Here is a 27586-nt window from a genome sequence, read left to right as displayed (position 1 = left end):
TTTTAAAAAAAAAGAAGCATCGGTGGATATTAAAACGAGCAGCAGAAGTTGAATGAGGAGCAGGATACTCACAGAGCCTGAGTATCTCCTGACAAAACACTTCCCCGTTACTTTCTAATTATCAACTATAAAATACTTCTTAATTAATCTTACATTGAAGGAGCCCGGCAGACACCATCTTAACCAAGTAAGAGAGTTAAATTAACATCACTGGTAACAGAGCAAATCAACATTGTGTCTCTCCCAATAAGAGGTTATGAGAAAAGCACAGCAAAACGTCTGTGCTTTTCCTGCCCTGAATACACGGCCTGAACCCACCGACGAGCAAACACCAGACAAACCCAGACTGAGCGGCAGGTAGCAGGAATGACCTGTGCACTTCAAAAGTAGCGAGGCCGTGAGAGGCAAGGAAAGCTAGGGCGGGACCACCGGATGCACCGTGGGACGCTGGGTGGGTGAGGGATCCAGTGTTGGGATATCTGGTAAAGTGCAAGCGGGGTCTGTGATGAGATTGTATCAGTGCCGATTTCCTGATTTCCCCGGTTCTACTGTGGTTATGGAGCAGAGTGTCCTTATTTTCAGGACACAGGAGCTCTAAGTTTCATGGAACAATGGGGAAGTTTGTCCATAACTTATTCTCAAATTGTTCAGAAAAAAATAAGGATAAATATAGACACAGAATGATAAGGCAAATATAAAATGTCAACAACTGGGAAATCTGGGTAAATAATTCATGAGAACTCTTTGCACTATTCTTTTAACTTTTGTCTAAGTTTGAGAACATTTCAAAATAAAGAGCTGTTTAAAAAAAAAAGGCACAGGCGCTGACTTGAAAGGTATGGCCGTGGCCAGAGAGAGGACAGTTTTACAGCCCAGTGCCTGCCACACAGCAAATATAAAACCACGAGTTCATAATAAGACCCCCCAAAACTGACCATCTTTGGATGTTCCCAGGGCACAACTCATTATTTTTACAATTGATAAATAAAGGGAAAGAACCCAACATTTATCCTGACCTTCCGGTATTAAGTATCAATATATTCAGGGTAACCAAACGGCTGATGGGGGAAAGCTCTTCTTTATAGAAGAATCACAGCTAGTAAGTACAAGAACAGTGAGAGGATTTCACCGCTTTCCACCTGGTGGGATAACGGATGTGGGCAGTGGACCCTTAGCGGACACGTCAGCCACCATGAACAGCCACCGACTGTGGCCTCTGCACGTGAAGCCATGGTCGGCCCACAGAGGCCGGCCCACGCCCAGCGTCTCCACAGACAGAGCATTGGGGACAGCAGGCCCCGACTCCCACAAACCGACCGTGATAAGATGAGTGACCAGCATGGACTGGACATCGGGCTGTCCTGAGGATTTGTTACTAATTTGGGGGCAGTGATTCACGTAGCCAGGTTTTTGTTCTTTTTTTTTAAGTCCTTATCTGTTAGAGACACACGTTGAATAAGATATCTGGGATTTGTTTTAAAACTCCAAACTCATGTAAGGAAAAACGTATTAGCCTCTCAGATTTAATTTATAGCCCTAAATAAAGAGCCAACATATCCTTTAGACAAAGGCAAAGCTGTGGCTCCACATTTAAATAAAACACAGCAAATCTCCCCCGAGGATGGGGCTGTGGACACAGGGCTGCCAGGTCCTCAGTCTGCAACTGCACCGAAATCTGTCCCGGGGTGAGGGTGGGGGCGGCGGGCATAAAAGTGTTTCTGTTTTTACTTTCAACCTCCTATAAAAGGCATCTGTCCCCCAAACAAACAAACAACAACAAGAAAACTTCAGAAATTCCTACAAAACGACAGTGTCCCAACCTCCCCTAAGGACATCCCATCGGCAGGCAGGGGGTTGAAAAGTGTGCCCTGCAAACAAGCCGCCCCTGAGGTGGCAATGGGACTGAGTCCTATTTACCATTAGTAACAAACAGCAGAACCCATGACGCGCTTCACCTGGTCCTCTCACAAGACCCCTGGCTGGCACTGCAAGACCTCGGAACATCGGATGGGCGGTCTGCCCCCCTACCTTGGCGTGTTTCGTGGGCATCGTGCTGGACTTACAAGGTGACCCAGCGTCCGTGTCCTTCTCGAGTCTCAGCTCAGCAGAGGCCTGCGAGAAACCAGGGGGCCCCCAGGTCATGAGATGGAGGCCCAGGGTGACAGGCACTTCTTCCTACCCGTGGGGCCTCCACGTGTAGGAACGGCCGCCGCCCTGGGCCCAGGGCTCCGGGGTCTCGTTTACACTCAGAGTGAACCCCAGGCGGCTGCTGTTATTAACCGGCCCACAGCCCCAAAGAGGAAGCGGAGGCCGTGTGAGCTGTGGGTGGCGGGGCGGGGGGGGTCAGGTCCCGTAACCCAGCTCCACCCGAAGCCAGAGGTCTGACACCTTCATCGCGGTCCTGATGACCTCTTGCCCCAAAAGTGCATCCAAAGAGCCTGCACTGAAACCTGTGAGCCTCTCACGCCTGTCTCAGTGATGACCACTGCCCTACAGAGCTGACCTCACAAGGTCAGGAAGAAACGCGCATGCCGCGTCCGCCCTACCAAAGCACGTGCTCGCTCGCACCCTGACGTGAAACCCCAGAGTCTTTGAGGTTCACGTCGGGGAGCAAACGCTACATGAGAAGTGGGCAAACAGTAGTAACCGGGGAGTTCAGAAAACACTAGCTCTTCTGAGGTTTAAGAAAGGCTCTTCTACCAGTTTAGCAAAGAGACTGAAGAGGAGGTGGTCCAGCCTCTCCTGAGCCCAGGTGAACCACGAGGCCACTGGGCACAGTGTAGGTGCCAGGACGTGTGGAGAGGCAGGTGGGGCGGGGGACGGCCGAAGGCTAACCCTCCCACTGCACGGGAGGAGGCCCCCATCTCCCACGTTACTTGGCAAATGGGCCTCCCCGGTGCCCAGCCAGCCCCCTCGGCAAATGGCCTTCCCCACCTGCACCGAGGCCCGCGGACCCGCAGAGAAGGTCTGGAACTTGAAGGGGATGTGGACCATCTCCTGGGGGCGTAGGAAGAGCTGGGGGGCCAGGCTGCCCCGCGGGTGGAACATGTCCTCCTCCAGGGGCGTGTGCAGGCCAGCCAGCTCTTTGAAGTACCGCCACTCCCGACCGTCCAGGATGAGGCTGGAGGGAGGGGAGACGGCGCTGGGCACAATGTCCTTCCCAGTCGGTCCCAGGACCCGAGGGGGCGCCCCACCCTCCCACCTGAGCTCAGCGCTGTCAATCGAGATGGTCACGGTGTGCTGCGTGTTGTCGGGGTTCCTGAGAGCGAATTCGAAGAACTCGGCGGCACCCAGCGTGGCACGGATGGTGTGCCGCGTGGTGATGGCCATGCTCAGTGCGCTGGCAATGCTCTCGGCCTTGGTGCGCTCCCGGTAGGCGGCGATGAGCTGCAGGTCCCGAGCGTGCTGGGCACGGATGCTCTGCTGGGCCTGCGGACACAGGGGCCGAAGCGGGGCCACGGTCCCGGGGCGCCCTGCTGCTTGGGGGCTGTTCTCTGGCCCCTTCCCCACCTGCCCCAAACACCACATCTCCTTGGAATCACCACCGCCCCCCCCCCCCCCACCGACACGGGGTCAGTTGGGAATGGCCACCTACAGCTCTGGGGGACAGGGAATGGGGCTGCCCATCTGCAGCACCCCGGCTTCCCTCTGCCCACAGGTGATGTACCCGTGGAAGGAGGGCTCTGCCCGCATGCCCCCGAGACTCCAACGACCCACCTGGGCACACTGGGAATTAAGAGCAGAAGCTACCAATAAAAGAGGAAAGAATGGTCCCCAAACTAAGGCAGGTGACCAGCTCACCGGCCAGGCCTCCGGTGTGACAGCGGGAGTCCTGTCTGCGAGCAGAGTCCCCAGGAGGGGCTGTGGCCGGGCATGACTGACCGCAAGCTGGGCCAGGGTCCAGACCCAGGCACGCTGTCTTGGTGGGCTCAGCGTGGGTCCTTCATTCACCTCCTTCTTCCAATGCCTTATGTTTCAATGGGCTTGGCCACCCCACATGTGTTCTAGAGGCTGGGGACAGGCTTATCTTTCTCGGGTGCCTTGCAGTAAAAAGCGAGGCCCGTCGGAGGCTGCTTTGCAAGCCCAAGACCTAGAAGGCATATGCCCACGTGCTAGGGAGGCAGCTGGGTGCTGAGGGCCTCCAAAAGCAAGGAGGCCCAGGCATCTGAAGGCCTTCGGACTCTAACTCAGAAGGTGAGGACCAAATCTGACCTCTCACTTAAATTGTTTTGGAGACTGACTTTCCAATATCCAAAACTTTGGCCTTTCCCCAGCAGGGGAATTGAAGCTGGGCCTTTAGTTTCTCCCTGGGGATTTAAAAACGGGAGGGTGGTCATGTTGACATCTGAGGCCTCCCTATGTGGGCGTTTTATGATCAGAGCTTCTCGGCGGGATGGAGCCTCTACCAGGCTGGGCTGGGCAGCACAGCCAGATGTAATTTAGGGTGAGAAACAGACAGAGCTCGGCTTTTCAACCTCGACTTGAGACAGCGGGTTGTTCTGACCTGCCAAGGACACAACCTGTATTGCCCTGGGACGAGGGCTCTAGGGGACAGGCCACATGGAGGTGGGCACAGGACTGGCCCGTCACACTGACCACCCGGGCGGGCACCGTAACAGCCACTCCCTGGTTTTCCGCAGGCCTGGTGGGTAAAAGCCACAGGCCGAGACAGTGTGGCCCCAGGGCATCAGGTGCCCACACGGCCCCTGGCCAGGTGGAAAGGCTGGAAAGAAGAATCCACCTGTGGGGTCACCTGGCATGACCCAGGTTGTGTGAGGCTGCCGTTAACCGCAGGCTCAGCCTCGTACAGACGCGAGCCAATCCTCCAGCAACAGCTTTACCGATGACTAGAGCCACCAGTGAAACAGAGCTGATGTTTTGGTCTCTTTCTGCCATAGACCTGTCTTCTTTCTTAATTCAAAACCCATGCAGGCAGAGGTGATGACACGTATTGGACCGCTCAGACCCCAAGAGGCAGCAATTTGCACTGTGGTCCCGTGACAGGTCCAGGGATGGGCAGGGAGACCCGTGGGCCAAGTGCTGGCATTTCTGGAAAGTAAAGTCCTCTCTTCCATGGCACTTGGCATGTTTTGACAACACGGAACGTGGGACTAGTGCCACCAATTTGCTAGCATGAGGGGCAATCCCGGAGCTGCTGGGGTGTCCCTGTAGAGGGTACGCAGAGGAGAGAGGACGCAGGGACTGACCGCTGTCGCTAGGGCAGCCGCCGTCCTGAGCACTGCACACAGGTTAAGCCGAGTGACCCTCACAGGGAGGCTGTGACTGTCCCAGGGCACCGCAGGGATTCCAAAGCAGGTGTCAGCCCCACACTCTGTGCTCCTGGCCCCAGGCTCACCACCTCCCCCAGGAAACCCCAAGACCCTCAGCCTCCCTCAAATCTGACCATCAGGGAGAGAGAGCTGCACCCCAGCTGCCCTCAGCCTCCCCCCCGCACAAGAAGTCACACACAGTTCCACACCCTCATTACGCGTGTGCAGGGCCAGCCGGGGCACAGCTCCTGTCGACTCTCTTCCCAAGGACCCACTGATTTCATAGAACTCCCATCCCTTCTTCAAAGAAGGCTAAAAAGCTCTGGAGAGAGACTACCGCATATCTGATACATCAAGTTACTTTCACCTCAAAATTCTCCAGGGCTACGAACCCAGGAAATCATTACAATTTAGTGGAAATTTTTCTTGTATTTGGAAATCCAATTACTTCCAAGCTCACGGCTGTATTCAAAATGAGGGTTCTGAGCTGTTGATTTCTCTATTAGAACATATCAGGGCTTCCCTGGTGGCGCAGTGGTTAAGAATCCGCCCGCCAATGAAGGGGACACTGGTTCGATCCCTGGTCCAGGAAGATCCCACATGCTGCAGAGCAACTAAGCCCATGTGCCATACTACTGAGCCTGCACTCTAGAGCCCGCGAGCCACAACTACTGAGCCTGTGTGCCGCAACTACTGAAGCCCGCACGCCTAGAGCCCATGCTCCACAAGAGAAGCCACCGCAATGAGAAGCCCGCGCACCGCAACGAAGAGTAGCCCCTGCTTTCAACTAGAGAAAGCCCACACGCAGCAACGAGGACCCAACGCAGCCAAAAATAAAAAAAAAATAAATTAAAAAGAACATATCAAATAACAGGAAACTAGCCAAATTAATCATAATAACAACGATGCTAACAACAACACCAGCAGCTGTTGGACTGAGGACTTGCCGTGTGCGGGGCCCAACCACCTGGACGCGGGAACCAATTGTGTCCCCCCCGGGTGACAGATGGCGGAGCCTCAGAGGCTGCACAGGAGGGAGCAGCCTGGGTGCACCGTGGCCGGGGAGGAGGCCTGCCCCAAGCCCAGCCCACGGCCGGCCTCCCCTCAAAGCGTCCTCACAGCCACAGCGCTGCTCCTCGGCCAGCAAGACTCTGCCGCCCTCTGCCGGGGACCCGCTCGCCCAGCCGGCTGTCTGGGCTCAGCGGCCATGGCTCACGGGCCCGGCCATGGCTCACGGGCCCAGCCGCTCGGCGGCATGTGGGATCTTCCCGGACCGGGGCACGAACCCGCGTCCCCTGCATCAGCAGGTGGACTCTCAACCACTGCGCCACCAGGGAAGCCCCCTGAATGGTCTTTTGCTTGTTGCTTTATTTCTGTCTCCCTCCCTCCCTCCACGGCGCCCCTGAGGGTGGGTCCTTGCCCACCTCTGTGAGCCCCAGGGGAGGGCCGGCCACTGCCTGTGTCTGCCAGGCCATGGGCACAGGCCTGGCCCCTGAGAAGGACGGCGTCTGTTCAGACACCCACCTGCCTCAATGGAAAGGATCCTAAGGCCCCTGTGGCTTCCTTATCCCGCAAACAGCCATTTCTTAGGGTCTTATTTAGATTTTTAGTCTAAGGTGGGAATTCTGGCAAGATCGATCACTCTGACAACCCATGATGTAGAAGTTGTCATGGCTCTGCTCCCCAAACCTGGGAGCCCTCAGAATCTCCTTCGGAGCTTTCTTAAAAGCCTAGGCTCCAAGGACGCTCCCCCCAACCAATGGAGGGGAGCCCAGGAGTCAGCTTTTATCCAAAGCGCGCCGGTAATTCTGGCCTGAAAACTTCCCTCGGTGGCTGAGAGGTCGGGTCTCATGCTCTGTAACCAGGACGCGGCAGGAAGATGAGAGCCCGCAGGCAAGGGGAGGGGGGAGGACGGGGCTGCTCCCGCAGTGTTCCCGAGGACGGGGGCCGAGCCTCACCAGCGCGCCCGGCCCGCAGCGGCCAGGCTCCGCTCCGCGCTCCCGCAGGCGCACAGCCCTCATGCGCTCCAGCTTGCGCCTGCGCACGGCGTCCCCCTCACGGCCGGCGCCCTGGGGCTGCCGCGTCCCTTGCCACGGGGGCGTGAAGAGCAGGGCGGCCAGCTCACTGTCCACGTCGGCCAGCTTCTGCGCTTGGACCACATTTTTCACTGCTGTAAGGTTCAAAGGGAGGGCCAGAGGTTAAAGGTCAGAGTGTTTATGTTCTCTAAGCAGCCACGGCTCCACGCCCTCCAGAGCCAAGCCTCAAGCTTTTCATAAACCCTCAGAGGCTGGTAAAGGTGGAAATGACGCACCCTGCCCTCCACGGCATCCCTCCCTTATCACATAGAAGGGATTCTGTCTCGGTGCTTAGATACAAATGTATTAGTGCCCACTAGGGGGTCTGCTAGGGAAAAGGTCAGCGTTGCAGAAGCTCAGGCTCTCAGGATTCCCCAGACGCCCTCGCCCAGGACCTGGCCCCTGCTCACCTCCAGCCCCCCCAGCGAGCACCCCCGATGCCCAGCACACCGTCCAGGCTCTCAGGCACGCTGTCCTGTCAGGTCCTCAAACCCCCGCTGGGTGCGGGTTATCAGGAGGCCCGAGCTCAGATCAGGAATCGGGGGCTCCAGTGATCTGTGCCCTGAGGCCTCGGGCCAGCCGGGGTGGGTGGATCCCAGAGCTTCTCCTCTCTGCACCCGGCTGCCTCTGGCTGGCTGGGCCCCTAGAGCACCATCTCCTTCAGGGGCTTTACTCGAAGCCTAGACCCACAGGACAGCTGTGTAGCCGACAGACAGAAGCCACGATAGGCCAGGCCCCGGCAGGCCGGAGAGCTATTTTCTCCCTCCCACCACTGGCTGTGCCACTGGCATGCACACGTGGCACCTGCCACGTCACAAGCTGGCACGTGAGATTCCCGGACAATCAGTAAACCCAGCACAGGCGGCAGGTGAGAGGGAGCGCCCCAACTTAGCACCTTGTCCTTCCTTCAGGCACCCCCAGAACCACGGGAAGTGACCGCGAGCCTGAACTCCGCCGGCTGGACCCCACTCCCCGTCCTCGAGTATCTCTGCCTCCTGCTGATGTGCTCCACGTGGTGGTGAAGCAGCTTCCCCTCACTTGCCGCCTCTTCTTCCATCACACGTAAACAAGGGCTACTTCCAGGTTCTTCGGGTGCCGTGAGATGGTGCAGATGTCTCAAGTGGCCACCCCAAAACAGCACTTTTCGTGTGTCTGGGGTCCAGCTCCATGGGAACGGAAGCTCCAACCTGGATCGGGCTCAAGCAGCCCGAGGCCCCCGGTCCCGAGGGGAGGGGCCAGGGTGGGAGACGAGCAAGGCTGGGGGGTGATCAACTGGCTTGTGTGTTCAGACTGCATCACCCCGACCGTGGGGGTGATGGGACCGTGAGGGACCACACTGCTGAAGCCAGGAAGCATCCTGCGAAACTCGGCACAACTTCCCGCTTCCGGAACCTTGCCCGGGGGGTGGAGACACGGCTTCTGGTGGAGTGCCTGGCCCTCTGGTTTTGACCAAAATAGGGATTGGAAGGCTGATGACTCCAGAGGCTCTGAATCCCTCAGCAAACCCTCACTGTCACAACTCCCCACGCTGCCCAGAGGAGCCCCCGACCTGCCGGGCCCCAAGCCGTGGGTTTCACAAATCCTCTCGCACCTGTCCCGGGGGCGGGGGGGGGGGTGCGGATGGGAGGCACTCCCTGCTCCGTGGAGCCAGCTCTCCATCCATTCTCTTGGTGGCCAAAGGGATCAGCTGGGGATGGGGAGGCACTGGCCCCAAAGCAGGAAATCCAGATTCTAGTCCAAGTTCACGACCCTTAACCACACAACCGGCCATGTCACCTGACCTCTGTGTCTCAGTTTTTTCAACATTAAAATGAGGAAGCTGGTCCGGAACAGAATCTCAGCCTGCCGGGCTCACGCAGCATGGACCCCTTTGAGCATCTGAATGTACCTGGGCTGCTCTCCCGGGGAAGACGTACGAGGACCCATAAAGTTTGGGCTGGAGTTTCAGGGGACTCGTGGGATTCTGGAGACCTTCCAAGATGGCACCAAAGGCCTCCCAGTCCTGCCCCCCGCAGCTCTGGAATTCCCACCCAGGGCACAGGTTCAAGACCAACAAAGTCAAGGACCGTCAACACAAGACGCTCATGGCAGTTTCCAATCCACGTGAGATGACCTGCAACCTCTGGGGGCTGCTCCTCAAAGGGCACCTCCCACTTTTCATTCCAATGACAAGTATTTTACATTCAGGTCTGGGGGTTCATTTGAAAGGGGACGGAAAAACTTCCGTGTTATGCGATATTTTCACAAGCCCAGGTGTTTATCTCCCAAGCTTCTCTTCTCCCCAACATGGGGAGTTTCAAATTAGTTTTTAAAAAACAGCCTATGTTCATCCCGACCTTTTCCTCCCGTCCCCTTCCCCTGGGGAGAAGCAGCTACCCGAAAACAAATGCCACTCCTAGGACTGTAATCTCCACCAAGTAACACCGGCGGCTTCCCCAGGGCCCAGCCTAGAGAGCGCTGGGCTGACGAACGTGGTGACTCGACGTGGCCTGCAGGTCACTGAGCCGGAGGCGGAGCCACGGCTCGGGCCCCCAGATCCAGAGGGCAGGGCCCCACGACACAGGTGCACACGTGTGCTCCTGCACACGCACACACGTACACGCACGCACGCACACGCAGCCCCCCGCCTCTCGCTCTGCCCCACCGCCCGCCCACCTCGCCGAGCACAACCCCCAGCCTCCACCCGTAGGCCCCTCGGTCTCTCCACTCACGTCTGGGAGCCCCGGGCGTGAGAAGACCACCTCCCGAGAAGCCGGTGGCTCCGTCATTCGAGATGACCCGTGATCTGGAAGGTGGCAGTGAGCTGGGACTTCCCACTCTCCGTTCACACAAGTGACCTGAACGAAAAACACCCCCCGCCCCGCGCGAGACATAAATACCAGCACAGAGTCGATGACACTCACCCGGATCCCCACCCACACCCCACTTTCCACTCTCAGGTTGGAGTTCGTTTTGCAGCAGAGAAACGGCGGGTGGGCAGAGGCACGTTTCCTTCGAGCTCCCTGCTCTCCAGGTCCACACTCTCCTCTGTCTGAGCAGCAGTCTGCTTTCCCACCACGAGTCGGGGCTCGAGATGCTCAGGGCAGGTCTCCAGGGGGCCCGGCCCCAGGCTCTGGGATGGTCGCAGACTCTCCTGTCAGGCCCTCGAGTGTCATGCTGTTCCAAGAAGGCCTTTGTGCCCTTCTGCAAACGTCTGTGCCCAAACACGCCTCTGGGGAGACACCCTGAGAGCCCCGGTACCTGACTGTGAGCCGGGGGTCAGGGCAGCCTGCCCTCCCCAGGAAGGCCTCACGGGAGACCTGCAGATACAGTGGCAGCGGAGCTCCCAGGGGAGCCGTGGTCACACACACAGCCAGGATCACGGGGTCAAAGAAAGGAAAGGGGCTCTTGGGATCTCTAAATGATGAATGACCCCGTAAAGCCTCAGAAGAAGCTGGCAAAAAGACAGCATCAAAAAGCTCGCCTGAGGGCTTCCCTGGTGGCGCAGTGGTTGAGAGTCCGCCTGCCGATGCAGGGGACACGGGATCGTGCCCCGGTCCGGGAGGATCCCGTGAGCCATGGCCGCTGAGCCTGTGCATCCGGGGCCTGTGCTCTGCAGCGGGAGAGGCCACAGCAGTGAGAGGCCCACGTACAGAAAAAAAAAAAAAAAAAAAAGCTCGCCTGAGCCGAGAAGCCGCCAAGCACGAGGACGGCCCTCTCCCACAGAAAGAGTCACAGGAGACCTGGGCGTGGGTGACAGATGCCTGGATCCGCGGCCTCGCACTTGGCCGCGGCTGTGAATGCAGAGGCGGGGCCCCATCCGGGCAGGCGCCGACCCTGCCTCTGTCACCCTGAAGGCCTGCACAGCATCACCCCACCTGCTGGCCCGCGCCTGCCACTCGCTGCAGAACAACCAGTTTTAAAAAGAAACAAAAGCCACGACACTTTGTTCAAGAACTGCAGAATGTACAGAGGAAAGCACAGCGCTGCCACGTCGTACAAGTGTGCCGCGCGCAGCATTGGTCCTCTGCCTCACAGCCTCCCTGTCTGGGTATCTCAGGCCCCTTCCCGCGAGCTTATCTCTCTCTTGCAGGCAACGTATGAAAATGACAATTTAAGATAACGCATAATGGAGCTTAATCTTTCTTCTGAAGATAAGATTTTAAAACCTGGAGTCACTGCGCATTTGTGGGCTGGTGAATTAAAAATAAAAATAACCAACACAATCTTGGAAGCAGAATGCTTCTAGCAACTCCCCTCAGTCGTAGGAGCTTTTGAATAATGCCTGCTTCTCACACACAGCTCATTTATTTCTCCAGAACCTAATTGAGTTTTGCCGTTTCCATATTGTCTGTTTTCCAGGCTGCCCGGGATCCTACATTTGTAAACAAGGGAGCAGAAGCCTCAGACCTGGCTTAATGAGCTCCGCGCTCACGCCTGCTGTTCCGTCCCAGCCCCGCCTGCCCCATGCTGTCGGCACAGGTGGAAAGGGCCCATGGGGCTCAAGGTCTAAAATCAGGCTGGGTTGTAAGGAATGGAAAATTCCCCAATAAAACGACAGAGAGGTTTGAGTCGAGAAACTTCAGATGGCTTGGTGTTGTCCCGCTTTCAATCCTTCCTCAGTCCCCTCGAGGGGGATGGAGTGGGCTTGTCACTAGCCCCACGAGGGCTCACACTGGCCTCTGCCCTGAGGCGGGCACAGGCAGGTATGCCCAGCCTAACGTCCCCTGTCCCATCAGGGTCCTCTGTGGAGCCCCCAGAATGTCCAGGCAGAACCATCCCAGCCACACCCAGCCCCAGCCCCCTGCCCACGTGGAAGGAGGACTGGGGCCTTCCTCGGCATCTCTTACGAGCAGCTCTTGGGACACCATCTGACGTAAGGTCAAGGTGCTCGGCTCTGAACAAGCACGTCCCTCTGCCCCTCTGTTCCCAAGCTGTGTGGTGCGGAAGTTTAGGAACAGTTCTCTCTTCTCTCCTCCCCAATGAGGCAGTGCTATGAGCTGAAACTCCAGATGAAACTCTCTCCCGAAACCAGTCATTTGAGGATCGTCACAGCGATGCCCCATGGATAGTACCAGAAATAAAACGTGGGCAAGACGGAGACAGCTAATAACACCAAACCCCGACCAGAAATCAGGAACACCAAACAACTGGTGCCAGGGCAGGCTCAGTGGTCGGGGGAAGATGCTCGGCGGTCAAGGGCAGATGCTCGGTGGTCAAGGGAAGATGCTCGGTGGTCAAGGGAAGATGCTCGGTGGTCAAGGGAAGATGCTCAGCGGTCAAGGGCAGACGCTCAGCGGTCAAGGGCAGACGCTCAGTGGTCAAGGGAAGATGCTCAGTGGTGAAGGACAGTTGTTCAGTGGTCAAGGGAAAGTGCTCAGTGGTCAAGGGCAGACGCTCGGTGGTCAAGGGCAGATGCTCGGTGGTCAAGGGAAGATGCTCAGTGGTCAAGGGAAGACGCTCAGAGGTCAAGGGCATACTTAGTAGTCAAGCTAATGAGAGCTCTTCTGAATTCCTACTGAGTGCTGATGCCCACGACGTGACCACTGTCCTGAGGGGGCTCATATCCCAAATGGGAAGAAGAGTAGCCACCCAGCAACAAGGGCAAAGCTGCCAGGGACTCTTACCCACATTAGCCAAGGTCAGGTGCAGCCGGCCCTTCACCACCGTGTGGACGTTGATGGGCTTGACGCAGCCAAACCTGGTCACGTCTCCACTCACCACCATGGTGTCCTGTTCGTGCTCTGTCGCCACGACCTCAAGCTCATGCGAGACCTGAACGGCTGGGCGCCCCTGGCGGAGGAGGTGCTGCGGAGGAGAAAGGACCGGTCAGAGGGCGGCCGAGGCAGGGGCTATCTGCTTCCGAAAACCCAAGTCCCTGCTGTCGGGTCTTTCCCCAAAATCCTTATTAACAAAGTGCATCCCGATTCACCCACTGAGCAAACCCCAGGGATGCACAAGTGGGCCTGGCAGCCACCTGCGTGGAGCCCCCTGCACACGGAGAAGATGAGAACACGGCACAGAACAAGGGGGGATGCTGAGGAAGCCCAGCTCCGCGTTGGCGGGAGCCCCGAGGAGCCTCCACTGGGCCCCTCAGGACGAAGGTGTGCCTCCAGGCAGGGGGAGGGCACGCCAGGCCCGGGCGGGACACAGGGGGCTTCAGTGTGGCAGAAAGGCGGGCAGCAGGTGCGAGGAGGGGCCGCGGGGCGGACGGAGCTGGATCAAGAGGGTCCTTTCCGACCCCACTCTTCTCTGCTAATCAAGTTTAACCCTTCAGAACCCTCCTGAGCCCAAGAGCGAGTGGGGCCGGCCGGGAGGGAGGGCTGGGCCCCTTCTCCTGCGAGGCCCAGGCACGTCACCAGGCCTCTTGACCGTCACGCGTAAATGGAAGTGCGGGGCCACGTTCAGGTCCTGCTTCTGGAATTCTGGCCCTGTCCCTCCAGCACTTGTCCTCTGCCTGTCTCTGGGGTGGACACGCCCAGACCAGATCCCTCCTGAGCGGGTCTGGGGCTTCCAGCTCCGGAGACCCTGCTTGCTCAGCAGCGCTTGTCCACATAACGCCAACACGTTCACGGGCCAGGAGCCTCGGCAGCCAGACGGGGTGAAGACCCCTCCAGAGGGTGGCCAGTCAAGGCAAGGAGCGACGCCCGGCTGCCCCAGGAGCAGTGATGCCAATAAAAACAGGGTATCGCGTCTCACCTAGGAAACTGCAGAGGTTTTTTTCCCACCCTGTAAAGGGTGGGAAAGCAGGCGCCTTGGTCATCTTCCGGGAAGAGCACCGTGCCGGGCCCCTGGGCCCCCTGCCCGAGGCTCCGTATTTGTGCACCCGTGACTTGGAAACGCGGCTTTGGGGCGTTCTCATTTGGGGAGAAGATGATGGAGTCAGACCTAGGCTGAAAGCCTGGTCCCAGCACGACCCGGGGCTTCGGCTCCATTGCTGGACACGGGGATCAGGGCAGCAGTCCCAGGGCCGGGCTGAGGACACCGCAGCAGAGCGGGGGTGCAACCAGGCACCGGCAGCGACCACCACGAGATCCCAACGATGCTGGCGCTGTCACCGCTCAGGAAATGAGCTGGAGGGGTGAGCCAACATGACCCCAGGATGTTCCCTGCAGTGTTTCCACCAGGACAAGGCGCTTAATTGTCCAGCAACGGGGGACAGTGCGATGAGCTGTGATGCGTCTGGAAACGCAGGAAATAGCCACAGAAGGCCACGTAAGCACCTTGACAGCTCAGGACCTGGACTTACACAAATTTTCCATCTTTTCTACATAGATGTTAAAGTGAAGACTTGCTTATTTTTAGAAAGTAAAATTCCATTTTATTTAAACCACTTCTGTGTCAGTAAACCGGAGAGCACTTGTCAAAGGGGCTCTTCATGGAGGATGAGATCAAATAACCCCTCCATGCGCTTCGCTCGCCCCTCCCTCCCCTCGCCTCGCCCCGCCCCTCCTGCCTTTCACCTCACCCCTCCCTCCCTCTTTCTATTCATCCATTCTCAGCCATGCCCTACCCACGGTGGCCTAGGACTGTGCTGGGGAGGGGTCAGTGGCCATCCCATTCCCACCCTCCATGACATCACTGGCCAGTGTAGGAGACAGACGTGCCATATCCATGACGACCTGGGGGGGCCTGAGGAGTGAGAACAGCAGCCGACGCCTGCTGAGTCCTCACCAGCTGCGACCCCGCCCCATAACTCTTTGCACGCTGCCCCCCGGCTCCCTCCACTGTCCTGAGGGCCTCAGCCCCTCAGGGAAGGGCCCCGAGCCCCAGTGGATGGGACAGTTACAGCCCGGGTCAGCCACCAGAGGAAGGGAGGGACGGAGGAGCAGGCGGCCCCCAGAGGATGGGGGGCACGGGGCCGGGGCCGCTGCAGTACAGGAGCCACGAGATCCTCGCAGGCGGGGTGCTGAGGGGCAAGGGGGGACGGGACCAGATCTGCAGGCCTCAGTGACCAGCCACGCAAGGCTCAGGAAGGGAAACCAAGGGGGCCCCTGGCTGGAGTCCAGAGGGAAATAGCTGTGTGGGATGAAGGAAAAGTGAATGAAGGTCAGAGAGATTCCAGAGCTGCAGCGATGGTGCTGTATCCTCTCCCCCGTCCACCTCAAGGCAGGGAGGAAAACTCTCGGGACAGCATGTCGGCAAGTGGATGTGGTCCAGTGCCTGGCCCAGAGGCTGCCATGTGACCCCACGTTGACCCTCTGGGGTCCTGGTCACACGAAAGGGAAGGTTTGGGGAGAAACCCTGGGAAGAAAATTGAATTAAGGCACGGACTTCAGTTTTAGAATATGAGGAGAATGGGAAGCACAGTTAGAAAACGAATTAGCTTCTGATTCTAGTTAGAATGAGAGAAGCACAATTCATGGAACTGAGAACAGGCATCAGGAAACATTTTCCCACCCCATCATTCATTCATCCTGTCCTCCGTCCTGAGGGCACACCTCTGATGGACCGGCCAGGCTCTTGGTGAACAAGCCTGATCCCGAGCTGCTCTCAGGAAACATCCATCTTCACCGACAAGGGAGCAGAGGTGACGTTGCCTGGTGGGTCGGTTCACAGGAGGAACTGATAACTGGGCAGATGCACCCTAGCATGATCGAGCTTAGACTCTGTGAACATCCTTTCCTTTGGGGAAGGAGAGGACTCGGCAGTGTCTTGGATTTGTGAACCAAGAAGCCAGGCCCCTGGACAATGCCCAGTGCTGGGCGACGACCCACACTGCTGGGCGACAGACCTCACAGAAAGGACCGCGGGGAAACGTTACCTTCATCTGAACGGCGGCGGATCCGACGAGAAGCAGGGAGTCTCCATCCCAGATGTCGATCTGCAGGGTCTGCATGGCCAGGTAGCGGGCAAACCAGGGCTGCTCCCCGGGTCTCAGGAATCCAGGACCCACCAGGTACTTCAGCTGAAAGCCCGGAGACCCTGTGCAAAGAGGCCCCAAATGCGCCCAGAAGTAATTGGAATCATTTATCACCTTTACACTTGGAGGAGTTTCTGCTCTGGTCATGATGACTAATTTCTGCTTCTGTCAGAGTTACAGCTTAATAAATACATTAATCAAAACATTATAAAATATCTAAATTAACAACATGAAGAGTGGTGTTCAGAAGACTACATTTCTTTCCAATGTATACAATAAGCTCCTCCCCAAATAAGACTGACGGTTTTTACCAAGTCCTAGTGAAACAGTCTATGCTGGATAAGGACAGATGCCCCGACGGGCCGGCCAGGGAGTATGACTCTGGGCGCACAGGATTTAGGGAGAAATGCTGTCTACATCTTCTGTCAAAACCGGGTGGTCACCAGATAAAGAAGATGCGGTACATGTACACAGTGGAATAGTACTCAGCCATAGAAAGAGAATGAAATGATGCCATTTGCAGCAACACGGATGGACCTAGAGATGATCATACTAAGTGAAGTAAGTCAGACAGAGAAAGACAGATATCACGTGATATCAATGATATGTGGAATCTAAAATATGACACCAGTGAACTTACCTTCAAAACAGAAACCGGCTCACAGACACAGAGAACAGACTTTGTGGTTGTCAAGGGGGAGGAGGGTGGGAGAGGGACGGAGTGGGAGTTTGGGGTTAGCAGATGCAATCTATTATATACAGAATAGATAAACAACAAGGTCCTAGTGTAGAGCACAGGGAACTATAGTCAATATTCTGTGACAAACCGTAATGGAAAAGAATATGAAAAAGAATGTATATATGTACAACTGAATCACTTTGCTGTACAGCAGAAATTAACACAACATTGTAAATCAACTCTACTCCAATAAAATTCTTTAGAAACCGGGGTATTCACACACAGGAGCATGGAGAGCTCAAACTGAGACGGAGTTCAGCACACGGTGCCTAGGCCACCCCGATGCCTCCCGCCCCAAAGCGCCCAGGAGCCCCACAGAAGCACAGGCCTCTCCAAGGTCGCTCCTGGTGCCAGGCTTATCACTACGAGACAGGAGACAGACTGCAGCCCCCGCCTTCACCTTTGCGAAGTGGCATCACCATTAATCCTAAATTGGCAAAGATGTCATTGAAGTCACCATTAGTTAAAGTGCAGGGACAGCAATGCAGGGGAAACACACTGAGAACAACATTTCTGCCCTTTCCGTCAATAACATACCAGTATTTACGTGGCCCCGCTGAGCAGAACCCTAACCCCAGGGAGGAAGGCGGACGTTTGCTCCGCAGCCCAAGCGGCCCCGGGCAGGGGCCCTCTCGGCGCCTGCCCACACGGCGCCCTCTCCGCTGTCCTCAAGGCCAGGACAGTGCGGTCGGCGGGAGCAGTGAAGCAGGTCCGGACGGGACCCAGCTCGGGGCGCGGGGGGAGGGCCCCCGGTGGGCCCAGGGGATACAGAGCAAGGACCGGCGGGGCCCTGGCTCCCGCCACGGCTGGAGCGCTGACAGAAGCGCCCTCCAGGATGGAGGGACAGGCAGCAGCAGCACAAAGACCACGGGAGGGGCTGGAGTGACGCTGCACGCGGCAGGCCAGGCCCCAGTATCCCAAGTCACAGGGCTCGGCCAAGGTCACACGCCACCCCGGCCCCCAGCGGCCAGGTCTGAGAAGTACGCGGCCTGCGGTACCTGATCAGTCTCCCGACACCCACCCTGAGGCTGGCTCATCCAGGCACAGTGAGGACTGGAATGAGGACCGGGGAATGAGGAAGGTCGAGCTCGCAGCACCGAAGGCAGCGCCCACCTGCTGGGTCCCGCTGGGCTGCAAGGAAGGGGCAGTGGCGGCACCGGCCTCTGATGTGGGCCAGACCGCCGGCTCCAGGTGCACATGGACATGACCGTGTGGGGCGACCCCCAAATGACACCCACAAACACCCTTCCCTGGGCGCCCTGCACACTCACCCCCAACACCTCCAGTCCCACAGAGCCTCCACCCGGACTTGCACTCGCACCTGAACGCAGTAGGTCCCAGCTGGACCCCGCGTCTTCCTCCCCAGCCAGCTCCCCCTCGCGTCACCCCAGAGTGCCGCCCAGCACCGCGTCCTCCCGACGCCCTGGCTGGGCTCCATCACCACCACATCCCGTCAGCTGCCGGGTCCCCTCGATACGACCATTAATTCACACGCGGCAAATGTCCCAGGCCCTGTGTGGGGTCATGTGGCAGGACAGGATGGACAGGGTCCCTGCCCTGATGGAGCTCACGGTCTCGGGGGGACACTTTGAGCCCGGAGCTGACAGTGTGCTGAGTGTCGCACACGGGGGCCATCCTGGTCTGGGCACAGTCCAAGGCCCCTCATGCTGGACCCTCCCAATTCCTCCCCACTGTAGGCTCGGACCCCTTTGCTCCTGTACTGACTCCTTGGTGGCCTTCCCTCAGGTCCAGGCCCCCCACAGTCCATCCCATGGCACTGCCAAAGCGTCCACAAAAGGAATCCTGCGTCGTCTCCATCCCATTCAAAAACCTGCAGTGGCGCTGACCACTGACTCCTGGGGGTAGTGGTACCACCCCACAGGGTCTGCCCAGGCTCCCCGGCTTACCTCCCTCACCCCTTCACAGACGCCGCCCAGCCCAGCTGGGGTCCCTGCTGCACCTCAGTCCTGCCCCACCGCCACGGCCAGGTCTGGCAGATGCTCTGCCTCCAGCTGGACAGTCCTCCCCCACCCCTCTTCTCAATCTCCACCCCTCCTTCATGACAAACACCTCCTGCTCCGTGCAGGTAGCCACGACTCCTCTGATGACAAACACTTTATAACACTACAGTCTACAACGCATGACGAATGCGTAACAGCTTGGAGTATCTATGCACCAAATAACAAAGCAGAAATCCAGAGACGTAAGAAGAAACAGATGAAAACACAATGACAGTGGAGACCAAACAACCACTTTCCTTTCAAGGCAGGTCAAGTGGACCATAAATAAGTAAGGATACAGAAGACCAGACCAGCTAATCCATAAGGCAGAGTGTATGCATACACATACAACATGGTACCCCAATAACAGAGAATATATCTTTTCAAGTATATTTGGAACATTAATAAAAATCTACTGTCTATTTCACCACAAAGAAAACCTAAATACGCTCCTTAAAGTAGAAATATTACAAATAATATTCTCTGATCACAATCCAACAAACTAGAAATTGGAAAAAATTTTTCAAAACAATTCACTTATTCTTAAATAATTCTGTGTCAAATGGAAAACACGATCAAAACAGATTTTTTAGAATAATAATAATGAAAATACTGCTTATCAGAATCACCAAAACATAAAGCAATAATCAAAGGAAAATTCATAGCCTTCAATACTTTATATCAACCAGAACAAAAGAATTAAAATAAATGAATTAAGCAACTCAAACAAATTAGGAAAATAACAGTAGAGAACACCAAAAAGAAAGCAGAAGGGGGGTAATGATAAAGGGAAATGCAAAACCTAACTGATTAAAAAACAAGAAAATAGCGAAACCTATTTAAGGTACACTTATGTGCCTTCAGAAGACAGGGAAGCAGAAATGAGCAGATGGGAAGACATCCCCGTTCCTGGGCAGGTCCCCTCCTATCCTTCAAGGGCAGTTCCCCTCTCGTTCATCTATGCACTTCTCCAGAACCCCAGATAGAGCCTAACAAGTTCACATAGAAAACTAAACCAGCAAGAATGTCTGGAGAACGGTGCAAAGAAGAATAGCATAACACCTCTGATCAAAGAGCGCGACCTTCGTGTGTAGCCAGACAGTCTCATGAAGAGTCTGGTGAACTACAGCCCACAGGCCAACCCAGCTGAGAGCTAAGAATGGCTTTTACATTTTCTAAGGGTTGTGAAAAACAAAAGTCAAAAAAAGAAGAAAATGATTAGAGAGAGATCGTATGTGAACCCAGAAAGTCTAAAATATTTATGATCTGGCCCTTAACAGATATCCATTTGCCAACCTCTAGTCTAGTGGAACAAGCAAGAAAATCCAGAATGACACCCAAGTAATACAAAAAAGTTTGCTATCTGATAAGGGTGGCTCTCAAGTCACTGGGGAAAAAGACAACCGTTTTAATAAATAGTACTGGGTCAACTGGATAGACATTTGGAAAAAGATAAAACTGATCCATGTCTGCCATCACACAGCAGGATAAACTACATAGAGATCAGAAATCTAAACGTAAAAAATGAAACCTGTAAATCCTAGAAGAAACCATGCACGAATCTCTTGCTGAGCTAGGGGAAGAGAAAGCCTCTGCATCTGTGACTCAAGAATCTAGAAGCAACAAAAGACTGACACATTAGACTACACGAAAGTAACACCTTCACATAGCAAAACCCATCATAAGCAAAGCAAAAAGACAAACGACAAAGTAGGAAGCATATTTGCAATGTATATCACAGGCAACAGCTAATCTTCCTAATACAGTTCCCAAAACAGAGGACAAAATAGATGAAAAATCTGATAGAGAAATGGAAAAAGATATGAATAGAAGTTTGCAGACAAAGACAAAAGATGCTCAACTTCACTCATTACAAGAGAAATGCACATTAAAACTTCACTAAGATCTATCTCGCATCAATCAGAATGTAACAACCTATTTTGCGGAGGAGGCCAAAAGATCTCAGGCTAACAGAGAGGAGGTGGTGCTGTCTATCAACACCACTGAAGCCTTTTATCCTATAATCCCACTGCCAGCAATCTGCCCTAAAACATACCTCCATACACAGAAAACACGAGAAACACAAGGTTACTCATTGCTGCATTACCTGAAACAGCAGAACCCTGGAAAGACCCAAACCTCCATCAGTAGGATGATGGTTAAATAAACCACAGAACATGCACCCAATGTAGGACGATGTCGCTGTAAAAACAATGCAGACGGTTTCCACATGGAGTGGAACTCGGGATGGAAAGTTAACTGAAAATAGCACAGTGAAAAAGTGTATTTGGTATGCCACCTACTGAATAAGAAAAAATAAAAACGTAAATATTTGCTTAAGCCAGAAGCTAGAAACCTGGTCACCGCCAGGCCGGTGAGCAGGTGGGGGCTGTCTAGGGGGGTGAGGGTCGAAGGGAGCCTTGAGTGCTCATTCAGCTACGGTTTTATGTTTGGGGCCACGTAAATATTCCAATCAAAAAGGAAAGAAGGCAAATATGAAATTGAAAACAAACTGAAACCAACAAATTCGACTGAACATCAAATAGGCAACATAACTCCATAGAGAAAAGAATGAACACAAGGGCTTTGGGCCACACTCACTCACGCTACATCCTCGGTGGGACACAACCCAAGACCAGAAGAACACAAAGAAACCTGAACTTTTGTCAGCCATGCATCGTTAGTATTCAAACCAGCGGTATAATTTTGAAAATACATTGTGTAAATTATAAGGGAAAGTAAATAAGTAAATATATTATCAGGAAACACGATTTTCGGTTTAAGAGGAAAGAGATACAAATAAAATATTTTAGGGAAAAACCTCTAAATTTAAATTAGAAATATCAAGGTGAACTCATGTTTTAATATACATGCCCCAGCTCTGCCCAGGGAAAGGCCTAGAAGCAGTTGAGACCCCGATCAAAAGTGCCCGGATTGATGGGCTTCCCTGGTGGCACAGTGGTTGAGAGTCTGCCTGCCGATGCAGGGGACACGGGTTCGTGTCCCGGTCCGGGAAGATCCCACATGCCACGGAGCGGCTGGGCCCGTGAGCCATGGCCGCTGAGCCTGCGCGTCCGGAACCTGTGCTCCGCAACGGGAGAGGCCGCAACAGTGAGAGGCCCGCGTACCGCAAAAAAAAAAAAAAAAAGTGCCCGGATCGTGATCTTTAGAAAGCACTCCCAGTGGGGGGCCAGGCTCCCGGGAGAAACGGGTGACCGGATCTGAGGCAGAAAAAGCACAAGGCGAGCCTGGACACCTTTGCTCCAGAAAGGGAGGAACTGCCCAAAGTCCAACCAGAGCGTGTCAACAGACTCAGGCCAACCCAAAGGGCTACAGCTGGCCAAAGACGAAACAAAGAGCTAGGATACACAAAACCTGAACTGTCACTATTAGAGTAACTATTACAGTAAGTTCTTACTCTGAAAATTAGAAATTAAAGGAAAAGTATTTAACATTTGTTCTGCCTTTTTTGGAGAACATATATGTAGTTCACTCCTGGTGGATGAGAGAAAGTCTCTTTCTATAGAAGAATGCCAGCTCATAAAGGGAGACCAAATGATAGCATTAGAAGAATTACCATCTTGAAAGCTCCATTTAAATAGCTGATCCAGGCAAAGCACAGCCAAGGATGTTAGGACAGTAGGTGAAGGGCTGTAGGGTTCGGATATTCACACGAAGCCCAAGAACAGCCCCAAGAAGTCTTCCAAGTGCAAAGGCGGAAGCGCCTACCTCTTCCCACTGGAGACACCTGGGGCGGGTGCCCCTATCAAGTGCTCACACTGGCACCCTCACGGTGACACGGCCTGACCTCGGCGCCTCCGACGGGATGCACGGGCAGCACGCGGCCTCAACAATGAAGAGTTCACACCAAATCCAGGATGGGACTGAGCCCTCAGCCCTTCCCCCAATGGACGAGAACTACTGAAGATGAACGAGGTAGACAACCAGGTGAGGAAACAATCAGACACATGGAATGTGGGACATTCTGCAACTCGCTCAGTCTCTTCAAACAGGCACCAACACTGGACAAAGAATGCAGGGGACAAGCCTCAATGAAAAGAGACTGAACACATGATTACAGGTAATACATGGGCCTGGACTGGATGTCAGAGCAAAACACAGCTATAATGGACATATGAGGGGAAATGGGAAAACTTGACTATGAAATTCTTTATAATCTTAAGTATGATAACAGAATTGTGTGTATAGAAAAGGACGTCCTTCATTTTTTATAAATTTATTTATTTATTTATATTTTATTTTTGGCCGTGTTGGGTCCTCGTTGCCGCGCACAGGCTTTTCTCTAGTTGCGGTGAGCGGGGACTACTCCTTGTTGCGGTGGGCGGGCTTCTCATCGCAGTGGCTTGTCTTGTTGCAGAGCACGGGCTCAAGGTGCACAGGCTTCAGTAGTTGTGGCACGCAGGCTCCGTAGCTGTGGCTTGGGGGCTCTAGAGCGCAGGCTCAGTAGTTGTGGCGCACGGGCTTAGTTGCTCCGCAGCATGTGGGATCTTCCCGGGCCAGGGCTCGAACCCGTGTCCCCTGCATTGGCAGGTGGACTCTCAAACACTGCGCCACCAGGGAAGTCCCAGATGTCCTTATTTTTAAGTAATGTGTGCTGCTATATTTAGAGGTAAAGTGTCACCACGCCTGCATTTTACATTCAAATGATTCTGAGGTGGGGGGAAAGATGAACAAAGAGATAAAGCAGGTATTCCCAAATGCACCAGCACAACTTCTGTAGCTGGGGACACGGAATTAGGGCACCTGGAGAAGGCACAGGAAAGACAAGATCCAGTTAGGAAGAGGCGATCAAGGCTGTACTACAGGGTCCAGACCTAGATGCTGGTCTGGTGGGAGATGCCCCCTTGGCTGGGATAACTCAGGGGCGGGAAGATGGACGAGAGTTCTTTAGGACAGTGGATGCTCTTGGCTGACCCAGACTCCAGCTCTCACACGAGGGAAGACCCCACTAGACAAACACACCAAGAGACGCCTGTTAGAAAAACAACATGTTAGAAAAAGAACAGGCAAGAATGCAAGGGAAATAACAAGGAAAGGCAGCCCCGTGCATGTGGTATGGAAGGACGGGGACCAACACAAGCAGATGAAACGGCCACAAACTTGGGGGAACCTTCCTGAAAGGCGCGGGGGACAGTAGTAAGTGAGGAAGTTCCAGAGGCACATCCCACTCTTGAAGAAAAAGAGGAAACAAAAGAAATTCCACTCACAATGTAGAACAGTGACTAGCGTGGCAGAGGCAGCCACCAGGCCCACGGGCCGCAGGTTCCAGAAGCTGCAGTTGCTCCCGCTGGACCAGAGGTGGCAGCCGTTTGGCATGAGCCTGCTGAGGGATGCCCACAAGGGCGTGTGGGAGCCACATCATGGACTCTGGGCACCAGGACGCAGACCTCGAGGGGAAGCGGCGACCCTCCACGAGAACTGGTGGTCAGGGCTGCCAAGACTGTAAACGTCCAGACTTGGCCAGAAGACAACAACGTCTCAAATGCCACTTTCCATAAGTGGGTCCATCCACCAGAAAAGAGCAATTGTGTGGCAGAGCTGAGACCAGGGCTTTTTCTCTCTGGCCTCATGCCCCCCTGCGTCTCTGCTATCATCTTTGGCAAAACGAAACTTTGGATTCTGGGAACAACGTTTTGCTTAAAATAAGTAATTCCAGGCTGAGAAATGACTCACTTCGTAAGCTTGGTGGGCGTGGAGCCACTGCTTTTCAAATCTTTTATGTCCTATTGACTCTCTGTGTTCTTTATGAAGGTCACAAACCTCAGTCCCTACCCCACAGGATACACGAAATCAATTCCAGATGGACTCTAGATCTGAGTATCAACAGGGAAAAAAGACTTCTAGAAGGTAACATAGGAGGATATCTTCAAGGCTTTGTGGAGACAAACTCATTTTGGGTGTAGCTCAGGAAATCTGCCCATTAAGGAGAAGGCTGATAAATTGGACGTAATTTTCATGGAAAACTACTGTTAACCAAAAGATACCATTAACACAGTCAAAGGCAAGGCACAGAGCGGGAGGAGATGTTTGTAACATCTGAAGAAAGACTGGGATCAGGATATATATACATAACACCTACAAACACCGAGAAACAGACAACAGAATAAAAAATGGGCAAAGCACTTCAAAGGAGGATCTGCCGAAGGCGACAGCGTGTGGAAGGTCATCTGTCAGCCTGGAGATGCCGGCACATGCCCACCAGGAGGTCACGTGAAAGAAACAAACAAAGCCACACACATTACACAACCAGCAAGGACACAGGCAGTTCAGACTTTCTGTCTACTCCAGCGGGTGTGTAAGCTGGACCTGTGCTGCCCCGGGACCCAGCAACTTCAGTCCCAGGCACAGACCAACACAGATGCACACACCAAAAGAATGATCGTATATTATTAAAAAGGCAAGAGAGAGCCGGTACTGGTGAGCATGTGGAGAAAAGGGAACCCTCGTCCACTGTTGCTGGGAATGTTAAGTGGTACAGCCACTATGAAAGCCTCCTCCAAACCTTTTTTGGAGGTTCCTCAAAAAACGTAAAAATAGAGTTACCACATGATCCAGCAATACCACTCCTGGGTATTTAACCAAAGAAAACAAAAATACTAACTCGAAAAGAAATCTGCACCCCACCCCCGCCATGTTCATTGCAGCATTATTTATAATAGCCAAGATGTGGAAGCTACCTAAGTGTCCACCTATGGATGAACAGATAAAGAAAATGCGGTATATATATATATATATATATACAAAATATTACTCAGCCGTTAAAAAGAAGGTAATCTTGACATCTGTGACGACGTGGATGGATCAGAGAAAGACAAATACCGTATTATTTCACTTATACGTGAAATCTTCAAAAAAAGAATCAGGCTCGTTAAATACAGAAAGCAGACTGGTAGTTGCAAGAGGTGGGGCGGGGGGTGGGCAAAATGGGTGAAGGGGGCCAAAAGGTACAAACATCCAGTTATAAAATAAGTAAGTCACGGGGATGTGATGCACAGCACGGTGACGACAGTTAATAATAACACGGTGCTGCGTATTTGAAAGGTGCTAAGAGAGTAGATCGTAAAAGTTCTCGTCACAAGAAAAACAGAATTTTATAATTATGTTCAATGATGGATGCTACCTAGACTTGTTGGGCTGATCATTTCACAATGTTTTAAATATGTTCATAGCAGCATTATTCAAAAGAGCCGAAACCTGGGAATGATTCAAAGGCCTGTGAACAGCAGAATGGGTAAACATTGTGGAATATTCGGACAACGGGTTTCTATACAGCCAAGATCACGGACAAACTACTGCTACATACAGCAACATGGAGGAATCTCCCAGACATGAGGTTGAGTGAAAGAAGTTAGATTCAAAATGGTATGGATAATATGACCCGTTTAAGTTCAGAAAACAGGTAAAACTGGGCTTCCCTGGTGGTGCAGTGGTTGAGAGTCCGCCTGCCGATGCAGGGGACACGGGTTCGTGCCCCGGTCCGGGAAGATCCCACATGCCGCGGTGCGGCTGGGCCCGTGAGCCATGGCCGCTGAGCCTGCGCGTCCGGAGCCTGTGCTCCGCAACGGGAGAGGCCACAACAGTGAGAGGCCCGCGTACCACACACAAAAAAAAAAAAAAACAGGTAAAACTGATACAGAGTGATAGAATTCAGAAGAGCAGTTACCCTTGGGGGAGGTCAACAACTGGGGTGGGGGGTTGCTGTGTAATTTCTACAGCCCCATCCAAATTGGGTGGTAGTTACACAGATATGTTCACTTTGTAAAAATTACACCTTTTACAAAAATTAACTCAAAATGTTAATTTTTGTAATGTAAAATGCAAAACTATCAAACTCCTAGAAGATAACATAGGAAAAAACCTAGGTGACCTTTCAGATGTGGTGATGACCTTTTAGCTACAACACCAAAAGCACGATTCATAAAAGAAATAATTGATAAGCTGGATGTCATTAAAATTTAAAACCTCTGCTCTGAGAAAGACACCATTAAGAGAATGAAAAAGATAAGCCACAAGCTGGGAGAAAATAGTTGCAAAACACATATATGATAAAGGATTTGTATCCAAAATATACAAAGAACTCTTAAAACACAACAAATATGAAAACAAACAATCCAATTTAAAAATGTGCTAAAGATCCGAACAGACATCTCACCAAAGAAGATATGCAGATAATAAGTAAGCAGATGGAAAGACACAGGGAATTGTAAATTAAAACAATGAGCTACCACTACACACCTACTTGGATGGCCCAAATCCAGGACACTGACAGCATCAAATGTTGGCAAGAATGTGGAGCAGCAGGAACTCTCATTCACTGCTGGTGGGAATGCAAAATGGTGCAGCCACTTTGGAAGAGAGTTGCGCAGTTTCTCTCAAAACTTAACATACTTTTACTATACGATCCAGCAATTGGGTTCCTAGGTATTTACCCAAATTAGTTGAAAACGTATGTCCACACAAAATCCCAAACAACAAACTGGAAGCAACCAAGATGCCCTTTGGCAGGTGAATGGATAAATAAACTGAGGTACGTCCAGAGTATCATTTGGTACCAAAAATAAACGTGCTATCAAGCCACGAAAAGCCATGGAGGAACCTTAAATGCATATTACTAAGCGAAAGAAGCCATCTGAAAAGCA

At 53.5% G+C, this 27586-nt stretch overlaps 1 protein-coding gene across 9 annotated transcripts in view; it reads right to left on the bottom strand.

The window, feature by feature from the left end:
- The window catches only part of NPHP4 (nephrocystin 4), a 137712-nt gene that overhangs the window by 6712 nt on the left and 103414 nt on the right, over positions 1–27586 (bottom strand). For 8 of the 9 annotated variants that reach the window (XR_002648075.2, XM_022598817.2, XM_022598818.2 and 5 more), the window contains 7 exons: positions 16089–16249; positions 12952–13132; positions 10057–10182; positions 7229–7440; positions 3203–3429; positions 2935–3121; positions 2029–2112 (listed from right to left, as the gene is read on the bottom strand). Coding sequence is in view for 8 of the 9 variants with exons in the window: in XM_022598817.2 (XP_022454525.2) it covers positions 2029–2112; positions 2935–3121; positions 3203–3429; positions 7229–7440; positions 10057–10182; positions 12952–13132; positions 16089–16249 (1178 nt within the window). In the remaining variant the exon portion in view is untranslated. The remainder of the gene's footprint in view (positions 1–2028; positions 2113–2934; positions 3122–3202; positions 3430–7228; positions 7441–10056; positions 10183–12951; positions 13133–16088; positions 16250–27586) is intronic. The other variant, XM_022598816.2, reaches the window with a different exon arrangement.

The sequence above is a fragment of the Delphinapterus leucas genome, chromosome 1 (assembly GCF_059928025.1).
Source record: "Delphinapterus leucas isolate spDelLeu-1000000601 "Yukka" chromosome 1, BTC_Dleu_Yukka2, whole genome shotgun sequence".
NCBI lineage: Eukaryota > Metazoa > Chordata > Mammalia > Artiodactyla > Monodontidae > Delphinapterus > Delphinapterus leucas.
The sequence above is the reverse complement of the archived record's forward strand: the minus strand, read 5'-3'. Positions and strand labels throughout refer to the sequence as shown.